Below are 22706 nucleotides of genomic sequence, written 5' to 3'. Positions count from 1 at the left end.
ATGTTGAAAAAAAAACAACAAAGAGGTACTGGATGATCGTCGACTGGAAGTGCACGAGCTAGCAGACATAGGACATTTCAAAAAGTGCAGGACATCGCATATTAACCGAAAATTTACATATCAGAAAAGCTGTGTGCAAGATAGATGCTGCGTTTGCTCATAATGGAACAAAAATAGTATCTTTAAAATGTTTCCATCGAATGTTTGGCAATGTTTCACAGAAATAAAGCCGAATTTTTACGTGGTTTCATATCCATGGATGAAACGTGGGGCCATCACCTCACACTCGAGACAAAGGATCTATCAAAACAATGAACTGAAGAGAAAGAGCTGGTTCTAAAGAAGACCAGTTCCATCTGCAGGCAAGATCATGACGTCGGTTTTTTTTGGATGCGCGTGGGATAATTTTCATTGACTATCTTCAAAAAGGAAAAACTCTCAACAGCGAGTATTCTGCGAGCTTATTACAACGTTTAAGCGAAGAAATTTAATCCCTCGGATTATTTTCTGTTCCTAGGCTGTAAAATGGGAAGAGTTGTTCTCCCTATGCATAAACAAAGTTAAATCACTTCACACCCGAAGCAAAAGAACAGTCAAAACAAGGTAAAAACCGTTCCATCTGCAGGCAAGGTCATGGCGTCGGTTTTGTGGGATGCGCGTGGGTTAGTTTTCATTAACTATATTGGAAAGGGCAAAACTATCAACAGCCACTATTATGCGAACTTATTTAAACGTTTGAGAGAAGAAATCTAGCAAAATAGCCACATTTGGGTAAGAAGAAAATGTTGTTTCATCAATAAAATGCACCAACTCACACATCCGTTATTGCAATGGCTAAATTAAAATTTGAATTGCAATGTCATACACCCTATTCGCCAAAATCACCCTCTCGAATAATTTTCTGATCCCATACTTGAAAAAATGGCTAAGTGGTCAAAGATTCCTCAACAATGAAGAGGTTATGTCGGCATTTAATGGCTATTTTTATGAGCTTGATGATTTTTATTATAAAAAGGGTATCGAAGTTATTGAATATCGCTGTGGAAAGACTTCTTAGATCTTTTGAAAGTAAACTAAATTAACATCAACATTATCCCAGATATTATGAGAATAATTCTTGGAATAATCCATAACATGAATTGTTACATGTCAATACGTAATGTAATTAAGAGAAACATGTAATTCTTGTTGCACAAAAAAATTACATTTACACTTTTATTGTTAATCTAGTAAACCGTTAACATGAATTGGTGGTAAAACATCTATCAAAGTTCTAAATTTTTTATCGTTCCAATCACACGCGTATGAATAACCTTTAACTAAATTATTTTTAGACCAACGTAACCATTTCACTTGGTTAGAAACATCTATGTCGCATACCATCTGGTTTTCACCAGTTATTGACTCGTAGGGATTGTTATGACCGACAAGAATGATTCCTTTTTGATTCTGAGGATCATATACAAGTTTCCAGAATACTGCCGGTACGGGAAACGTCGGCGAATCTTTATTTTGATAATTTAAATAAAGTTTTCGTGGTTCGAGTGTTTCTTCGTGCTTCAATATTGAATTTCCATATATGCCGGTCCATACTTCGAGATCTAGTTTTTTTCTAGCGGCATAATCTCTTACATCAATCTCAACTTGATTCCAATTGCCACCATTGAAACTACTCCATTGTGGAGACACGTTTATATATCTGTAAATAGTCAAAAATGCAATATTGAAAAATTACAAAGAGATTTATGATGCAAATCATAACCTGGTGATGAATTGAATCAAAAATATATTATCTTCAGAATAAGAATAAAAGTGTTATAAGTAAAATAAAACAACATATCCTATAAGCATAGATAGTAGAGAGAAAGGACTGAAAGAGAAATAAATAGAAAATAAAATCATCAAAATTATCTTCTATTATATTCGTTCGCGTAATTTTGAGTTTGATTTTGTATCATTCATGCTTTTGAACTTTTAACAGCTACTTGACAATAAATTCTTGAAATGGTTTGAAAGAAACCCATAATTGCAAGTAAATGGGAATTTCTTTGCCAACTAAAGGAATTAATAACTTTCATAATTGATAATGACATTGTACCCAGAAGCCAACATGAGTTTATGCCTGGTCGTTCCACAACAACCAATCTTCTGGCATGTCTAGACCAGTGGACCACTGCTTATGATAATGGAGAAGCAACGGATGTCATATACCTGGACTTTGAAAAGGCATTCGGCGAAGTTCCGTATAAATTATTGTTAGGTTAGGTTAGGTTAGTCCCTAATTCCATCCTTTCTCCAGCTTAGGCAGTTCCAAGTGAAAGCAAATGGTACTTTGTCAAAGAAGCACGAGGTTCTTAGTGGAGTACCTCAAAAGTCTGTTCTTGGTTCCCTTCTCTTTGTGATCTACATTAGTGATCTTGCTGTGAACATTAAAACAAATATATCATTCTTTGCTGATGATGCAAAGATTTTTGCCAAATCTGCTTCTGAGCAACAGTCATTTCAAGACGACTTGCACACAGTAAATTAAACTCAATGACATGTAGTGTCATACATATTGCTTCAAACAATCCCAGAAGAGCTTATACACTAAACGGAGTGGAGATTATTACAGTTAATCAGCAATGTGATCTTGGAGTTATAGTGACCTGAAATGGGATGTACATATTAACCAAATAGTCAAGAAAGCCAATTCATTCACTTATATGGTACAGAAAGCTTTTAAGGATCACTCTCCGTCCAATACGACATCAAAATTACAACCGATGGATCAAGGTGTAATTAAAATCCTTAAGGCAAATTATCGGAAACAAATTCTGAGAAGAATGATTAACGCATTAGAAAATAAACAATTCCTTGATAAGGTTATTGACCTGCGTGTTTGCGTAACAGATTTAGCCAAGTTTTGGTAAAATGATGTTACGGAAATTACCATAAAAAATTGTTTTATCAAAGCTGGATTTGCCGACAGAGGAACCAGTGGATGATTTACGAGACATCAATGTCTGGTGGAACGAGCTTCAATCAACTGGTGCAATAAATGACAACATTAGCTTGACGGATTATTTAGCCGTAGACAAGGACTTTATTGAGACTGAATATCCCACTGATGATGATATAATAGACTCGATAAAAGATCTCGAACACCAAGAGGACGACGAAACGGATGATACTGAGGAACCAGAAAGACCGAAACTCTCAAAGAGTCCGAAATGCTGCCTGCTTTTGAGACCATTAGAAAATATTTCCCAGCTCAAAACAAATAAATTACCAATTGATCACTATACATTTTCCTATTGCTTCATGAAATGTACTGATTTTTGTTGTTGTTATATTTCATTATATACATATGTATATTTGATGCAGGTGAATACATACATATTTTTTGCTCTAATTGAGTTTTTTTATGTAATATCCTGTGTTACATTTCACAAAACACAAGTTAAATACTATTTTCATATGTTTTTTCAAACGAAGTTTCTATTTAACGAACTTTTTCACTGGAACCTTCAATTTCGTTATATGGAGGTCCTACTGTACCTCCTACGCTGAGAGATTTATGCTATGAAGAACGCCTAAGAATATTTGCTCTACCCATTCTCAGAGAACGTCGCTTTAGAGGAGACTTAATAGAAACCTATAAAATTCTTACACATATCTACACTTGCGATTTGGAAATTTTCCATGTGAATACAAATCAGCAATTAAATCAGCATTCAACTATCTAAGGAAAGAAACTGCAAGTTGCCCAAGAAGAACTTTTTGACAAATCGTATAGTAGATATGTGGAATGTTCAAGGACAGACTTGATGCTGGACGCTCAGCTACAAATAATCAAATAATGCACTACTTTTAGTAGTAGCAGCACACTAGACTGAAAAGTGTGAACAATATTTTGAAAAACTTTCATGTTTAAATTTATAAAACATTAGTTTCATCGGTTGTTTTTTTAACCGCATACTATTTGTCGAACAATAATAATAAAATAATAATAATGATTGTTGTGGGATTGTGACAATTGAGAACCAAAGTGTACTCTTCCCAATATATATTCCAAGCTTTCGTATAATATTAGTATTCATCATCAGGTTATTAATTACACAAGAATCCGATTCAAAAAACAATAAAAAGCATAGTTCAAAATAATTTTATTTCAAATTTCCAATATTTTTCCCCATACGAAATAGTGAAGCGGGCAAACATCGGTGCTTCTAGGAAACTCTTTGATGTTACCTCTACGTGAAATGACTTTATTAGGGAAGTCATTAAGAGTTGCAATTGCTTGATTTGATGTATGGCAAGTGACACCGTCTTGTTAAAACCTTGAAACACCTACAATTGTAGACTTTACTACCCTCGTCGATTTTTTCGACTTTAGGCGAGTCGTTTGTGATAAAGCTACTCATGCGGTCATTCCATTGCAACAATGCCAGAGTAAGCTAAAAGTGGCCAGTGCGCTGAACATGAATCACTCTGCTGTTTCCAAAATGGTAGCGAAAGAAGAAGACATGTTTACAGATAGACTGGAGAAAGATTCGAGCAGTGTTGCATGGAAGTAAACGTGACTTGGAGGAGGCTCCTGGATAGTTTGAGTGAGCAGTTGGTTTTACATAAATATTGGAAAAGCACTTGCATATATGTTTAGTTTCTGTTTTCTTCCTTAATTGATTATAGTTTATTCTTTTCGTGAATATATTATTCATCATTTTTAGGTTAATTATTATCTTATGATGCAGTTTTTGCTTTTTGAATAGCTAAGCATCTAATTTCAAGATCTGATAGCTGGTTAGCGGTATCAGCCGAGCTTATAATCACTTTTTTATGACACAAGGCAACATGAATTAAAATATAATTTTTACCTGCTTTTTAGAAAATAATTTTATATCAGTATCAGACCTAAAATCAAGACGATTTATAAAGAAACATATATAAAGCGGTCTCTAAGAACTAGAATGTGAATAAAAGCTGCAGAATAAAATGAAAGTATATGAATAGAAAGGAGAAAATAAGAAAATAAAATTTGGAGTAGGATCAGTATTGAACTTCAATAACCACGACTTGAAATTATGAAACTAAAATGCAAATTGAAACAAATTAACGGGGGACGACAAAATTAGGTAAAATTATGTAGGACAAAGTAAAAATCTGTGAATAGTAAAGAAAATAATCGAAATAAATTATTTATGAGGATTAAATTTAAAACAAACAAAATCGAAATATGGTAAAACTAGTCAGAGTTAACTAAATCTAGAAAAAATATATTTTGGGTTGACTTTTTGAAAGGAAACGGTCTATTATATAACCTAACCTAACATTTATTCTTATTCTTTCTTACCTGAAAGTCGCTTTCTGTAGAGGTTCGTAAATAAAATCAGCTTTAGCTGCTAAATGTCCTTTGTTTATAAAAATATGTGTTTTAAAATATTTTTCTGAATCGTAGGGTAATCCTAACAAATTGTTAACCGTCATTTTTCCATTCTTGAATATGTAATGAATATTATTACCGATTCTATATACATTATCATCTTGTTCGAAAAATGGATTTTGTACGTTTCTTTCTCTACTATTTATAGAAGCCGAAATGGTAAAATGTGAATAAACAGGTACTTTATCTTTAATATTGAAACATACTTCCACAACTCCTATAAATACTTGATCATTCAATGGAAATCCGATTTGTAGCAATTTCAAAATATTTTCTTTACCGTTAAAACAATTAACATTCGGGTTATCGCCATCTAATTCGTATGTTTTCAATTCTCTTACTATAGGCACTGGTTCAGTACTACATTGCAAATTATCCCAACTAGTATCTGTTCCATCTATGTTGAAAATATTTTCTTTGCTACATCTAGCGCTTACTAGAGATCCTAACGAAACACCATCTCTCATTATATCCTTACCGGGGCATGAGAATTCTATGTAATCATCAAGGGAAATTTCCACTATCGATTTTTCTGGTTGTGGGTAGATGAAAGTTGCGGTATTTGTGTCTATCAAAAATGGAGCTCCGGTACGAAAAGGATTTATAATACATCCTACAAGACAAATTATAAAAAGGATGCTGAAAAAAAGTTGAAACAAACTTAGAATTGAGAACATCAACAACATTTATAAGATGTGTTGTGAACTGGAGGATGTATATATTTTTTTTATTGGTATGGATAAGGCGTCCGACTTTGTTGCCTTGTAGTTAAACACCAGATTGGTATCATGGTGCGGTCTGTCATCTCGGCTAAACACATGAAGCGCTTGTATATTGTGGAAGGACCAATACAAACAAGTATTAGAAGGCTACTGCCATAACTCGAAGAATGGTTTCCTCAGACAGACAGAAAGCGGTTGACCGAATAGAAACTGATCGGTCGTTGACACGTTTTATGGGAAATATGAACAGTCTAGTGTATAATGGGGCAATCTCCATGACTATATTCAATTAGAGGTATGCTTCTCTAACAATACAGTATTTCAAACTTTCGTCAACAAAAGTTTATCGTTCGACTACAGCCTGATGAGTAGTTCTGTCACTACTGCCTTGTAGTAAGAGTTAGGGTTATGGTGTGGGATTTTAACTGTTGCCTTGGCTAAGAGAAGCACAAATTTGTCCCTGGCCAAGCAACCTTTCCGATATGATCCCCATAGAGAACCTGTAGGAGTTTACTAAACGCGCTATCGCTAAGGAAGCCACAACCACGAGGTCTGGCATTTAAGTAAAGAGACTACGCGTCTAGAGGGCGATGTACTCCAACTGAGTACTATAAATCGTTGCAAGAGGCCTATAGGGACAATTCCCTATCTCGTGCGCGTGTTTTTGAGTGGTGTTAGCGATTTAGTGAGGGTCCAGAGAGCACTGAAGATGACCAGCGCCCAGGTCGCCATGTAACTGTTTCAACTTCGGAAGCAATGACCAAAATCAACCAAATTGTGCGTTCAGATCGTCGAATGAGCATCCGGATGATTGCCGAGGCTGTAAACGCCGATAAAGAAACGGTTAGAAAAATTTTACACATGACAAATGTCTGTGCGAAGTTAGTGCCAAAAAATCTGCCTCCTAACCAAAAGCTTTTGCGTCAACGAGTCTGTTAAAATTTCCTTGAAAGATTAAAAAAAATTTAGTTTGAGAAGGACCCGATTTGAGGCGATGGAAGCGACAAAGCAAAAAACGGCAGAGCTCCTAAAGGTACTCACCGAAGAAGACTTCCAGCACTGCTTTGATCAATGGAAGAACGTTTGGAAAGGTATATGGCGAAGGGAGGGGAGTATATTGAAGGGAAGCATTCGGATGTAGAATAATTTTTGTTTGTGTTTTCGTAACCAGACTCGTTATTCAATAGCCAGACCTCGTACAATAACATCCTAGTGTTTACATAGAGTATAATTAAATATTAAAAATAATTTTCTCTAATAATTTGTATTACGATCATACACGAATAAAGTTCATTTTTACTCATATGATCCTAATAGCTCATCATTTAATATATACTAGGTCACAGAGGACGAAACCTCTATCCACAATCTTTCGAAGTGTGAAACTCCAGAGTACTAGACCTGGAAGTGTATGAAATAGAAGACGAAGATCTCTGGCAGCTACAGCTCACCCACATTCTGGACTAAATAAAAGGAGTGGGATTCATTGATCAGCGGTAAACACAAGGGGACAAACTAGATCCTTTGGGTCTCAGTGTATACTGAGACCCAAATCCATCGAAACCTACATACGTACATACAATATATACTGGGTGTTTAAATAAGAACGCTAGATTTTAATTGCGCGCCATGTTTGTCAGTCATAATGTCACATGATTATAGAATAACAGATGGAAAGCTGACAGTTGAGAGTTAGTAGGCATGGAGCATCACACTGTAGAACAACGCATCGTGATTGTCAAAAATTATTATCAAAATGGTGAAAGTTTAATTTTCACTATTCGTAAAGTGCATCGAAATGATGTACCTAATCGATAAGAATCTCATAGAATTCGTTCAGAACAAAAAATGACGACAGTTCACGAGATTGTGACAGAAAATCCAGTGACTTCAATTCGCCATCGTGCACAAGAATTGAACATTTCAACAGGCATTCTTCAGCGAATTCTCACAAAAAATTTAATTTAAAGATGCACGGCTACAAAATCCAACTGACCCAACAACTTCTGCCATTAGACCATGACCAGCGAAGACAATTCACCAATTGGACCATTGACAACCTGCTGATTTTGCAAACAAAATCATAACACAGTTTATTTTGCCTCATTTGGAAGCTATCAATTCTGACGACACGAGGACGGTGCCACATTTCATATCGAGTTTGCTCCTGGTCGTGTAATTTCCCGATTTGGTGACCAGAATTGGCTTCCACGCTCTTGCGATTCAACGCCTTTAGACATCTGGCTGTGAGGTTATCGGAGGACACATGTTTATGCCAATAAACCTGCAAACATCGAATCATTGAAAGGCGAAATTAGACGCTATATCAATGAAATACCACCACATGAGTACATGGGTACAGCAAAGCCGTGGCCATCTACAAGATATTTTGTTTTATACATAATTCATAACTGAAACATAACCTATAAATAAAATGAAGAATCTTTATCAAGTACTTGTTTATTATAGACCATTTACACAATAACATTTTTTGTTTTCGCAAGTCTCGAAACTTGAAAAAACACTTTATCAGGTGTCCTTTTATTAGAGTGATTAGAATATAATATAATACGGTTTATTAACTTTTTCCATAGATTTTATCGCTAATGTGAGGTACAATCTGTATAAGTATCTGTTAGACTTAAAGTAAACAAATACTGGACGTGGCAAGTGACCTCATCCAAAGCCCGCGAAAAATAGAGGCGTTCAAAACAAGTCAAATTTAACAGAGACATTAAATATTATTTTAAAAATGATCAGGGCTTTTTGATAGAAAATATTTTTTTGGGAGTTATGTAAATGCTAAAACATTCTATTAAATTAGTTCAATGTCAAATGTCAAATTTTTAGGTTAAATTGTAGTTCTACTAGCTTCAGATAAAATTTGAAAATAATAGGATTTGATGTTAGCTTGTGACATTTTTTCAAAATAAGTTAATAAAATAATATAGAAATGAGACTAAGGCCGTTTTTTTTTTAATACTTTGTTGGAAAAAATATGAAAAAACTTACCTATTGGTTGTGCATTTGCTAACGACAACAAACTAATCAGAATAATTATTTTCATGATAATGTTAAAACTTGTTTAGCTCCATAATTCATGGTGAAACTTATCTTTTAAAATATTTTGAGTTTTTTTTTAATTATATAGAATAGCACTGAAAATTTTGAATAATTTCTAAACTAGAACAAATTATAAATACATGACTACGACATTTACTTGACGTAAGTAACATACCTAAACATTCGCACCAACGTCCAATTAGAACCATGTGGACTCATGCGCACCATCCAGCTCAAAAAAAAATATGTTCGAGGTGTTGTAAATAACTCAACGTATAACTGCTATTATATCATCCAGATATAATGATCTAATTAAAAATCCTCCTGTGGATTTAATACCCGACGCGATCCTGAGGGTATTAATACCCAGGAGGAGCAAAAAATTTTTCCTTTTGAGGTATTTACATACATAGTTTTACCTCCTATACGTTAACAAGAGATTTGTGAAACTTATGCAGCCTCAAAATAGATAATTAAGTAGGTTACACCTGATGATTACACGTGCAAATCAAATAAGGTTATTCTTGGTACCATTATTGACACCTATGTTTGGTTATTTCAATTATATAACAAAACGTCAAGATGTAATTATATCGATTCTGCGCCATCTTGCTTACTACACCGTAACGATGTAGTTATAAAGGTTATCGAAGTGCTTAATTTCTAACACGAAGATCGAGGGTTCGAATCCTCTGTCGAACGAAATTTCTATTAAATAATCCACTTGATATTAGTCTATATTAGGATAGATAGATATAGATACAAGCAAACAAAGTTACAGGTGAAGCTGATAAAAAGTGTTAAAAAGAGAATGATTATAGACTATTTATTGATAATTAACAAATTCACGTTATTGGATGGATATTTGCGTATCCTTCATCCAGTATGGTGAACCAAATTTCCCAGTATGTACATGTCATTACAATATATCTTCGTAGCACCTCCTATCAAATTCCTATTCAAGAAGAGAGAATTTATACAGCTTTTGAAGCGCTGATTTGTGATAAACTGAATCTTTTATTTTAAACACCGTTGCCGCTTTTACTAACAACGTTTAATATACACCAAAAAGCGTGCGGAAATTTCTGGTAATCCACCAAAATTCATTAAGGCATCACCAATGATGTTGATTGATTTGAAAAAAAATAATAACTCTATAAATAAACAAGAAGCTTTAGAAGACACTTTTGCATTTTTAAACGACGTGTCTATTTGTGAAAAAGCTAAGGAATAGCATCACATTAATTTACAGAAATTTTTGGATACTGCGAGAAATTATATTCCAACACTAAATGAAAAAAGCTGTATATTTGGAATGTCTACCATAAATATAGAACATTTATATCAATCAACGCTAACTCTGAATGCTTAAACCACGTCAATAAGACCCAAGATATGTTCATTCGTTTGCGCTTTTGGTCTGAAGTGGGCAAACGTGGCATCTAAAGCGCCGATACCTAAAGTCAATGCCCGTTTACACGAGTTTAGCGAGTTTAGCACCTGTACTAAACACTAAACTGTCTGTTCATACGGCTTAAAATTAACTAAACACTTAACTAAATACTTGCTCACTAAACTCGTGTAAACGGGCCATCAGCCTGATTCTTTAGTCGGTTCGTAAATACGTTCTTTTGAAGTGGCAATAGCTTCTTCTAATTTTCTGATAATACAGAGGTCGGCATAAACCAGATTACAAATTTGAATTAAGAGAAAAAAACGCAAAATGCAGCGTCAATTTTTGATCAATGCATTTACGGTAACGATTCTCAATGGAGAAGCACCTCCAGTGAAACATATCAAGCTGTCCGCGAAGAATTTCAAATTTTTCTTCAATTGCAGATTGGAGGTCGGGAAGGGTGCGCGGTCTTTAAGAAAGCCCCACAGGGTGTCAAGTCACATGACCGTGCGGGCCACTCAACGAATCCTCGTCTGGCTATTTATTCTCCAAAATGATCATAAACGTACTCCCGGACATATAAAGCGTAGTGTGGCGAAGCTCCATCCTGCATGAAATGATGAATGTTGGATCGTTTGCTCACGCAAATCTTCAAGTATTTGCAGATAACTTTGCGAGACCTCCCACATGGATACCTGTCCATTCACATAACCCAGACAGGTCTTATTTTTCTTTAATGAAGACGTAACGTATGATTAATTGTACTGTTCAGCTTGAAGGCTGTTTTATCCGACAACAAAATGGAATGCTGGAACTACGATTCATCCTGACTGCATCCGAGGTATCACCTGCAAAATTCCAATCTGCGATAAAAATTATCCTCGTGAAGTGCCTGGAGGAGACTCGAATTCCGATAGCCGCACTGCAAATTGATTCAGTTGCCCAACTAAGGCCAGCACTACTGTTTCCATCATATTTTTGTTAGTTGTTACAGATAGCGGTCGTCCAGAACGCGGCGCGTCGACAACAGAGCCCGTTTTTATGAATTTCTGGTACGCTTTCCACATTGTTGAACGACAAGCACGTTTTATGTTGACGTAGACAAGACTGTCTGACCTTCAGACTTTCAGACATGCTTCGTTTTAATCTGTTTTATCAAATTGATTCCCTACCGTGAGAAATTCTATAAATCTCAAATAAAACTGCAGCTTGTTATATAGAATCTAATGTCAATATTCTACTCCAACAAACCGTTTACATATAATTTCGGAATTACCGGAACTAATGCCCTAAATTTGTCATCATTATAATCACACGCATATGAAAAACCTTTTCTAATATTTGTCCGATTCCATTTGAGCCAAGTTATCGAATCTGTCAAATCGGTGGTACACAATATCTCCACTTCACTTTCGTAAGGGTTGTTATGTCCAATAAGAATCACAGCTTTCTGGTTTGCAGGTGAATAAACAACTCTCCAGAAAACCTCACTCACTGGAAAACTAGGAGAGTTTTTGCTATCGGTTTCGTCTACGTACAAATATAATTTTTCTAATTCAGAATCCTGATCATTCGGAAGTTCGCTAATTCCGTAGACGCCACACCAAATTTGTAAATCTAATTTATTGGCATCTGCGTAGTTTCTCAAATCTGTTTCCATTTGATTCCAATTACCTGCGTTGAATGTACTCCATTGAGGTGCGACATTAATATATCTGGAAAAGTATGATTATTTATATAGGGTGTCCCACATAAGAACCGAGCTCAAAATATGATGATTGGAAACAATTTACCTCTATACCAAGTTGCATCCCTGGAGCTTTAAGAGGCCTTAAGTAATGGCATGAAAAACTATATAAGGATAAGGATTATATCAAAAGATTAATTGATATAATCAACGAAGTACAGCTTAATTGATTTAGGTATTCCGTAAGAATGAAGACAGATTGAAAAAGAAGAATCAGAAATGTTTGGATCCAATAAAGGCACTAGGAACAAAAAGAGAAAGAACTTTGGAGGGATTGCGTTAAAGACAGTAAAATTAGAAATAAGCAAATTATAACGATTTATAGACATAAAAGTTCAACTGTAAGGCGTATTTTACATTTTCAACAACAGACAGATGATGAATTACCCTGGACATCTGAAATTAGAGTTCTGAAGGAACGATGAAAATGTGAAACAAGATCGGGTTAAATGGAACTCCACAATAATAATTACGTACCTGTAAGTGCCCTTTTGGAATGGTTCGTATACAAAATCAGCTTTCGCAGCCAAATGTCCACGATTTATGAATGTGCTTGTGTTAATATATTCTTCGGACGTAGATGGTAGCCCCAGAATTCCATTGATCGTAGATTGACTATCCTTATAGAATTGATTAACAGACTTCCCCATTTTATAAAAAATGTCATCTTGTTTGAATGAAGGACTCACGACGCCCTTAGCTCTACTATTTATAGAAGCTGGTATAACAAAATAAGAATATGCAGCAATTTTAGTAACAGTACTGAAGCAAATATCAATGAAATTCAAAAATCTATTAGTATCCAAAGTGAAACCGATTTGAATGATTTTCAAATTTCCCTCGGTGTCGAAACATTGATTGTGCATATCATAATCACGTGCTACATCAGTAACATCTACAACTGTAGGTGTTATTTCTTTAGAGCATATTATTCGATCCCATGTGACTGTATCTCCGTCTACATTAAATTTATCATCACCTGCACAAACAGCTATCACTACATTTCCTTTAGAAACTCCATCTACAGTTACTTCTCCACTAGGACAAGCTAGTTCTATCACCGAGAAAATAGTAAACGCAAGCGTAGTTTGACCATGTTCGGGGTAAATTAGTTCTGTGGTTTCTGGATGGATAAAGATGGGCGCGTTCGTGATAAAAGGATCAATTGAACAATCTGAAAGCAGTATATTATTCAATTAGCAAGTAATGATGGCAACTACTCATTTTTTGTATCATTAGTGTAGCATACAGGAACATTAATACAATTATTTAGAGTTACAGGTGGATGTCCTTCACCCGCCATATTTAATTGACAATTCATTGAGAAAAACAGAATAAAAGAAATATGCATTGCCTTCCTTGACGTTAAGGCATTACAAAAGCATTCGATAGTGTAAAACAACAGTTTGCGATAGCCTAAATCAAAGAAATATGCCTAAAAAGGGGATAAACACAGTTAAATGTCTAATTACGGACGACAAAGGTTACGTCAATAAAAATAACTTAGAATCTCTAAGTTATCATTAGATCAAGATGGATTAAGACAATGAAGACTACTGAGCCTGAAACTCGAGAATGGCTGGACCGATTTGGCTAATTTTGGTCTCGAATTATTTACGTCCAGAGAAGGTTTAAAATATGAATAAATATGAAAATTACATGAAAACAACAATTTTGCTTTTCCTTGATGTTTTATGAAAACTTAAATTTTTGAACGCAACCTTAATATTTGACATTTGACAACCGACTGATATGTCGATCGATACCTCAGACAAAGAGTCCATCTATCTTTGTGAATGACGATTACCGATACGTCCGCGAGAACTTTCTTTACCTTGGTGATTCTTTGTGATACTGACATTTTACTGCTAACATCAGCAACAAGATGAAACTGCAAATGTTTTTGCGAAGCAGGTGTTGCACATTGGAAATAATAAAGTCGCAGTGGATACCTCGACCGAATTCATCAAATTACCCACGGATTTCTGTCACATTATAGACTCAAAAGAGGAGCTTAGTCAGCGTGTTTACTCAGATATAGCGCAACAGTTCAATAACCATAATTGGCTGGGTGAGCGAGCAACATTGACAGCGGAAAATGAAGATGTTTACAATTTCCGCAACGCCTGGCTGTTGCGATAACCATAAATAAATCGCAAGACAAATCGTTGGAAGTTTACAGAATCAACTTGGAGTTTCCCTGTTTCGCGCATGGACAATTATACATCGGAAAACCGTCATCTTTGTTTATTTACACACCACAAAACAAAACGAAGATTAACATATATTACTATGTAAAACAAATATAAAACTCACTTGTTGAAGTGGAGTCGGTGAGGTAAATACATAACCATGTGAAAAATAAGCTGAAATATATCATTTTGATATCGAACATATGGTATAGGTAACCAAAATATTTATACTACAATTTATACACCGTTTATGATTGTGGCAATTAAATTTACTGCTGTTAACCATAAAAGTATATATTTTTTATAATTATTTCTAAACAAAACAATTAAAAAGTTGATGTGTAGCAATCCTCTGGGTTTATAACTAATATTGTTGTAAAATTAGATGTATTAATTTTAAATTATTGCCTATAATATTTTAATATCAACTTAAGATGTATTATTATAGATGTAAACGTATAGATGTATAGATGCCGTCTTAACAGAAGCGACTGACCCATAAGCACTAAGAACTGAAGAAATTACATAGTTTAAACAATAATACTTATCGAAACCAAAAAAATTTCAATATTTTGAGGTCGCCTTGTAATACGTTCAGTCATCCATTTCACCAACAGTTACTCAGTTCAGTTCACAGCAATCGAGTTAAGCTCAAACCGAGTGTGGTTGTTAATTTATAGGCTGTTTCAGTAGGTTTGGCGTTGAGTTGAGGAGAAAGAACGCAGCCTTGACGAACCTTGGCGTTTGCGCCTTGAAATACGTTGATAAAAATACAGTAAACTCACCACGCCAAGTCATCCATTTCACCAATCGTAACTCGGTTCAGATCGCAGCAATCGAGTTAAGCTCAAACCGAGTGTGGTTGTTAATTTATAGGCTGTTTCAGTAGGTTTGGCGTTGAGTTGAGGAGAAAGAACGCAGCCTTGACGAACCTTGGCGTTTGCGCCTTGAAATACGTTGATAAAAATACAGTAAACTCACCACGCCAAGTCATCCATTTCACCAATCGTAACTCGGTTCAGATCGCAGCAATCGAGTTAAGCTCAAACCGAGTGTGGTTGTTAATTTATAGGCTGTTTCAGTAGGTTTGGCGTTGAGTTGAGGAGAAAGAACGCAGCCTTGACGAACCTTGGCGTTTGCGCCTTGAAATACGTTGATAAAAATACAGTAAACTCACCACGCCATGTCATCCATTTCACCAATCGTAACTCGGTTCAGATCGCAGCAATCGAGTTAAGCTCAAACCGAGTGTGGTTGTTAATTTATAGGCTGTTTCAGTAGGTTTGGCGTTGAGTTGAGGAGAAAGAACGCAGCCTTGACGAACCTTGGCGTTTGCGCCTTGAAATACGTTGATAAAAATACAGTAAACTCACCACGCCAAGTCATCCATTTCACCAATCGTAACTCGGTTCAGATCGCAGCAATCGAGTTAAGCTCAAACCGAGTGTGGTTGTTAATTTATAGGCTGTTTCAGTAGGTTTGGCGTTGAGTTGAGGAGAAAGAACGCAGCCTTGACGAACCTTGGCGTTTGCGCCTTGAAATACGTTGATAAAAATACAGTAAACTCACCACGCCAAGTCATCCATTTCACCAATCGTAACTCGGTTCAGATCGCAGCAATCGAGTTAAGCTCAAACCGAGTGTGGTTGTTAATTTATAGGCTGTTTCAGTAGGTTTGGCGTTGAGTTGAGGAGAAAGAACGCAGCCTTGACGAACCTTGGCGTTTGCGCCTTGAAATACGTTGATAAAAATACAGTAAACTCACCACGCCAAGTCATCCATTTCACCAATCGTAACTCGGTTCAGATCGCAGCAATCGAGTTAAGCTCAAACCGAGTGTGGTTGTTAATTTATAGGCTGTTTCAGTAGGTTTGGCGTTGAGTTGAGGAGAAAGAACGCAGCCTTGACGAACCTTGGCGTTTGCGCCTTGAAATACGTTGATAAAAATACAGTAAACTCACCACGCCATGTCATCCATTTCACCAATCGTAACTCGGTTCAGATCGCAGCAATCGAGTTAAGCTCAAACCGAGTGTGGTTGTTAATTTATAGGCTGTTTCAGTAGGTTTGGCGTTGAGTTGAGGAGAAAGAACGCAGCCTTGACGAACCTTGGCGTTTGCGCCTTGAAATACGTTGATAAAAATACAGTAAACTCACCACGCCAAGTCATCCATTTCACCAATCGTAACTCGGTTCAGATCGCAGCAATCGAGTTAAGCTCAAACCGAGTGTGGTTGTTAATTTATAGGCTGTTTCAGTAGGTTTGGCGTTGAGTTGAGGAGAAAGAACGCAGCCTTGACGAACCTTGGCGTTTGCGCCTTGAAATACGTTGATAAAAATACAGTAAACTCACCACGCCAAGTCATCCATTTCACCAATCGTAACTCGGTTCAGATCGCAGCAATCGAGTTAAGCTCAAACCGAGTGTGGTTGTTAATTTATAGGCTGTTTCAGTAGGTTTGGCGTTGAGTTGAGGAGAAAGAACGCAGCCTTGACGAACCTTGGCGTTTGCGCTTTGAAATACGTTGATAAAAATACAGTAAACTCACCACGCCAAGTCATCCATTTCACCAATCGTAACTCGGTTCAGATCGCAGCAATCGAGTTAAGCTCAAACCGAGTGTGGTTGTTAATTTATAGGCTGTTTCAGTAGGTTTGGCGTTGAGTTGAGGAGAAAGAACGCAGCCTTGACGAACCTTGGCGTTTGCGCCTTGAAATACGTTGATAAAAATACAGTAAACTCACCACGCCATGTCATCCATTTCACCAATCGTAACTCGGTTCAGATCGCAGCAATCGAGTTAAGCTCAAACCGAGTGTGGTTGTTAATTTATAGGCTGTTTCAGTAGGTTTGGCGTTGAGTTGAGGAGAAAGAACGTAGCCTTGACGAACCTTGGCGTTTGCGGCTTGAAATACGTTGATAAAAATACAGTAAACTCACCACGCCATGTCATCCATTTCACCAATCGTAACTCGGTTCAGATCGCAGCAATCGAGTTAAGCTCAAACCGAGTGTGGTTGTTAATTTATAGGCTGTTTCAGTAGGTTTGGCGTTGAGTTGAGGAGAAAGAACGCAGCCTTGACGAACCTTGGCGTTTGCGCCTTGAAATACGTTGATAAAAATACAGTAAACTCACCACGCCAAGTCATCCATTTCACCAATCGTAACTCGGTTCAGATCGCAGCAATCGAGTTAAGCTCAAACCGAGTGTGGTTGTTAATTTATAGGCTGTTTCAGTAGGTTTGGCGTTGAGTTGAGGAGAAAGAACGCAGCCTTGACGAACCTTGGCGTTTGCGCCTTGAAATACGTTGATAAAAATACAGTAAACTCACCACGCCATGTCATCCATTTCACCAATCGTAACTCGGTTCAGATCGCAGCAATCGAGTTAAGCTCAAACCGAGTGTGGTTGTTAATTTATAGGCTGTTTCAGTAGGTTTGGCGTTGAGTTGAGGAGAAAGAACGCAGCCTTGACGAACCTTGGCGTTTGCGCCTTGAAATACGTTGATAAAAATACAGTAAACTCACCACGCCAAGTCATCCATTTCACCAATCGTAACTCGGTTCAGATCGCAGCAATCGAGTTAAGCTCAAACCGAGTGTGGTTGTTAATTTATAGGCTGTTTCAGTAGGTTTGGCGTTGAGTTGAGGAGAAAGAACGCAGCCTTGACGAAACTTGGCGTTTGCGCCTTGAAATACGTTGATAAAAATACAGTAAACTCACCACGCCATGTCATCCATTTCACCAATCGTAACTCGGTTCAGATCGCAGCAATCGAGTTAAGCTCAAACCGAGTGTGGTTGTTAATTTATAGGCTGTTTCAGTAGGTTTGGCGTTGAGTTGAGGAGAAAGAACGCTGCCTTGACGAACCTTGGCGTTTGCGCCTTGAAATACGTTGATAAAAATACAGTAAACTCACCACGCCATGTCATCCATTTCACCAATCGTAACTCGGTTCAGATCGCAGCAATCGAGTTAAGCTCAAACCGAGTGTGGTTGTTAAATTATATTCTCTTTTAGTAGGTTTGGCATTGAGTTGAGGAGAAAGAACGCAGCCTTGACGAAACTTGGCGTTTGCGCCTTGAAATACGTTGATAATCTTACCACTCCATGTCATCCATTCCACCAATCGTAACTCGGTTCAGATCACGGTGGTATTTATGAAATATTGATTTTTCCTAGCATAACTGTCTTCTGAAATTGATATTGGAAGAACTATATCAGTGAGCGTTTGATCTAGGAATATGAGCAGATGCTTACTACGGACTCCAATTACCAAAAAAAGTGCCCTTATTTTCATATCAAATATTTTATTTCCAAAAGAACTATTACAAGAATATTCAAAAAAATCAATTTTTCATTAATTATGCTTTATAATAAATCTTTAACATTCAATTTCGGTACAAACTCTACTAAGTTATGAAATTTCTTATCGTTGTAATCACAAGCATAAGAATAACCTTTCTCAATATTTCCGGAATCCCAATGTAACCATTCCACATTTCTAGATACATCTCGACATATAATTTCATCTGTAAGCGTAGAATTATCGTGATAAGGATTATTGTGACCAATCAGAATGATACCAGTCGCGTCTACTGGATTATAAACAATTTTCCAAAACAATTCCGGTACAGGAAGAACTGGAGAATCTTTGTACGTATATAAATACAACTTTTGTTCTTCTAGCATACTGTTACCATAAGTTCCAGTCCAAATTTGTAAATCGACGTTATTGTCATGAGCGTAAATTCTTACATCTTTCTCAGCTTGTTGCCAGTTACCCCCATTAAAAGTATTCCATTGAGGGGCTACATTAATGTATCTTTGAACTGCACTTTGAATGCACGGGTAATAAAAATCAGCTCTAGGTGCCAGATGACCTCTATTAATATAAATATCATCGTTAATATACTCAGTTGAATTTTCCTCTAATCCTAATATACTATTAATGGTACTTTGACTGTTTGTATAAATAGTATTAATAGAAGCACCCATTTTATAGAAAGTATCATCTTGTTTAAAATCAGAGTTTGTTACGAAAATAGATATGGAACTGGTTAAAACATGGTTAGAATAAAGAGCTACCCTACTTGTAGTGTTAAAACAAACACTAACAATATTCACAAATCTATCGGGATCTAAATAGAAGCCAATCAATCCTAATTTGAGCGAATCGTCGTAACAAATTTCATTAAAATCATTATCAGGTAAATCATTGATAGATGCTTCTTTTATTGTAGGTGTTAAAGTCTTCGAACAAGATACGGTTTTCCATTGAAAAGTTATTCCGCTTATTTTGAAATAATCGTCATGATGACAAGATGCTTTAACTGTAGTGTTGAACGTAACACCATTAGCGATTACGTTACCAGATGGACAGGAAAATTCTAGTACTTCAAACGGAGATAATTCAACTGTCCCGTTACTAAATTGTGGATATATTATAGCATTATTTTTAATTAGGAGAGGAGTTAATGATGTACCCAATGGATTAATTTCGCATGTACCTACAAAAAAATAAAATATTATAGGATCATTAAAAAACTTAGCTCATGTGAAATGTGAAAACGCTGTTCATTCGCAAATCCACTCACATCAATCGTCTTCTCAACGTTCAATGCCATCATCATCCGGCCCAACTTAAATTGATACACTCGTATCACGATCAAATCTTGTTAACTGATGAGTTCAGTTGATCATCTGACATAGATTGTTTGAAACAAAAATTCAATCAGAATGGTTACGACAAATCTCAAATTTCTAGGAGCCTTCCATATATCAAAGATGTAACGAGCGGAATTTGCAGAATCTTCAAGCCCCGCGGTATTGGCGTAATCTTCAAACCCAACCAAAAACTCTCTCACCTATTCAGATCCTTCAAAGATAGAAAATCTAATGAACACCTTGGAGTGTATGAAATCCCTCGATCAAATTGCTCTCGTTCCTACAGACAAATCGACGTATTTCCATCATGCAAAAGAAAAATTGTTGTTTGTCACTGATTCCACTATTTCCTTCCGCGCCGGACACAACAACGATTTTAATTGAACCAAAACTATCGCCTCAAATCGCTCCTTCCGCTCCAAAATAATTCTAGAAGCTATCAAAATGAAAAAAGATTATCCTCAACCTCTTCCGATGCAATAGGTCCCTTATAATTACAAGGTTCATGAGGCTAGCTCTCCAATTAGCTCAAGACCAGCTAAAACGCTTTCCGTTTCCTCGGTGTAATTCTAAGGAATAGGCAGAAATAAATCAAACAAAGGGGTGATTCGTTCTGGAGATATCAAGCGACAATTTCATTCAACTGCCTATCCAGCATGTAACGATGCATTATCGTGATGCAATATTAACAATAGCATGATAGGAGCCAGATATACCAGACAGTGTTGCTACAAGCTTGATTTAGTTGATGGTGGAGTTGAAATTTCGATCAAAAGCAAGCTCTCAACCTTCTTCTGATGACACTCCGGACCAAAATCCGGCAGTAGCTCCTCTATAATTACAAGATCTATGCGGCTAGCTCTCCAATTAGCACAAGACCAGCAGTGATAGTGTTTTAGCTTTCCGTTTCCTCGGTGTAATTCTAAGGAATAGGCAGAAATAAATCAAACAAAGGGGTGATTCGTTCTAGAGATATCAAGCGACAATTTCAATCAACTGCCTGTCCAATATGTAACGATGCATTATCGTGATATAATATGAGCACGAACACCGAGAACTAAGTCCTGATGATAGTGAAATATCTTCCATATCTTCCAGCGTATCTGAAACGAGCATGATAGGAGCCGGATATACCAGACAGTGTTGATGGTGGAGTTGAAATGTCGATCAAAATCAAGCCTTACTTTTCATTAAAGCTTCAAACCAAAATTGTTACGATTCAATTCACGTATAGTAAATTTGGTACCCTTAACGAAGAAGATTTCTGATCACAAAAATCAGATTTCATAAAAGGGAGTCGTCCGGGCTACCCGTGACAGGGTATATTCCGGAGCCTCTTCTAGAGTATGTACAAAAAAATAAATAATAAACTTACTTAAAGTAGGAATATGTTGAGTGGTAGATTCCGTTTTACGAACCGATGTATTATCTTTTGAAATCATAATCCAGGTGAATATAACTACCACAAGAATTAATATAAAAAAACTTATTCCAATACATTTTCGTGTGAAAAAGCTCGACACTTGCTCTATTTCAATCATTATTTTTTTATAATATATATAATAGAAGTTCGATCAATTTTTTACAGTATTTTGAACGAGTTTGTTTTGAAATTGGTACTTCCCAAGTGATAGTTATCATATTTCATCAAATAGTGACATGTCTATAAATACAACTTAATCCACCAGGTTATTGATACATAATAAAAGGATTTCATATTACTTATTATCAGAGGACTAACACGAAAATATTCTTATCAATGTAGACGCCTATAATAAAACGAATTTTATCTAATAATTTCAAATATATTGCGACTGGTTTTTCTATTCTACTAGTAACGTAATCAGTATACCAAATTAATACAGTAACAAAAACAATATTTACTTTATACCTCCTGGATTGCCTTCTATACTTTACCTTACCGCTAGTAGAACGTTATTTTTCGCAAATTGTTATATATTTGAAGCTCGGCTCCCAAGAATTTCCTTACGATGCTCGAGTCAATACAGAAGAGAGCAATTCGACTTATAGGAGATCCATAGTTGACCAGAATCTTGGGCAGCTTAGAGCATAGAAGAAAGGTCGTTGACCTGACTCTGTTTTACCTATACTACCACGGAAAATGCTCCTCAGGGTTGTCTCACCTAGAGCAGTCTTTGCAAGACCTACTCAACAGGCAGAGATGGCTCATGAGTTAGCCTTCAGTCAATTTATTGGCATTTTCTCTGGAGAAGTGCAAGTCTGTGTAATCAGCTACCAAGGCACATCTTGGCCCCGTTCACTGAGTTGACCAGAAACTTGGGCAGCTTAGAGCATAGAAGAAAGGTCGTTGACCTGACTCTGTTTTACCTATACTACCACGGAAAATGCTCCTCAGGGTTGTCTCACCTAGAGCAGTCTTTGCAAGACCTACTCAACAGGCAGAGATGGCTCATGAGTTAGCCTTCAGTCAATTTATTGGCATTTTCTCTGGAGAAGTGCAAGTCTGTGTA

The 22706-nt window shown here is 36.4% G+C and overlaps 1 protein-coding gene across 1 annotated transcript; it reads right to left on the bottom strand.

Annotated features, from left to right (window-relative positions):
• Positions 1-1201: 1201 nt before the first annotated feature.
• On the bottom strand, positions 1202-21850 carry LOC130900577 (uncharacterized). The gene is made up of 7 exons (XM_057811275.1): positions 21590-21850; positions 18922-20057; positions 14670-14775; positions 12831-13527; positions 11845-12321; positions 5336-6064; positions 1202-1699 (listed from the first exon to the last, which is right to left on the bottom strand). Exons 1-7 carry the CDS (start codon positions 21753-21755, stop codon positions 1222-1224), a joined length of 3789 nt encoding a protein of 1262 aa, XP_057667258.1. The 5' UTR covers positions 21756-21850; the 3' UTR covers positions 1202-1221.
• Positions 21851-22706: the final 856 nt, after the last annotated feature.

Source organism: Diorhabda carinulata, chromosome X (assembly GCF_026250575.1).
Source record: "Diorhabda carinulata isolate Delta chromosome X, icDioCari1.1, whole genome shotgun sequence".
In the NCBI taxonomy this organism is placed as follows: Eukaryota; Metazoa; Arthropoda; class Insecta; order Coleoptera; family Chrysomelidae; genus Diorhabda; species Diorhabda carinulata.
This window is presented reverse-complemented; position numbering and strand designations above follow the sequence as displayed.

What these genes read in the sequence shown, in the direction of transcription:
- LOC130900577 (XM_057811275.1), bottom strand. Translation starts at nt 21,755, where the DNA reads ATGATTGAAATAGAGCAAGTGTCGAGCTTTTTCACACGAAAATGTATT. An exon ending in TCAACATATTCCTACTTTAA is followed by an intron (nt 20,058 to 21,589) that starts GTAAGTTTATTA and finishes ATTTTTTTGTAG; the next exon opens with GTACATGCGAAATTAATCCA. An exon ending in GTAAACGGTTTGTTGGAGTA is followed by an intron (nt 6,065 to 11,844) that starts GAATATTGACAT and finishes ACTTTTTTTCAG; the next exon opens with CATCCTTTTTATAATTTGTC.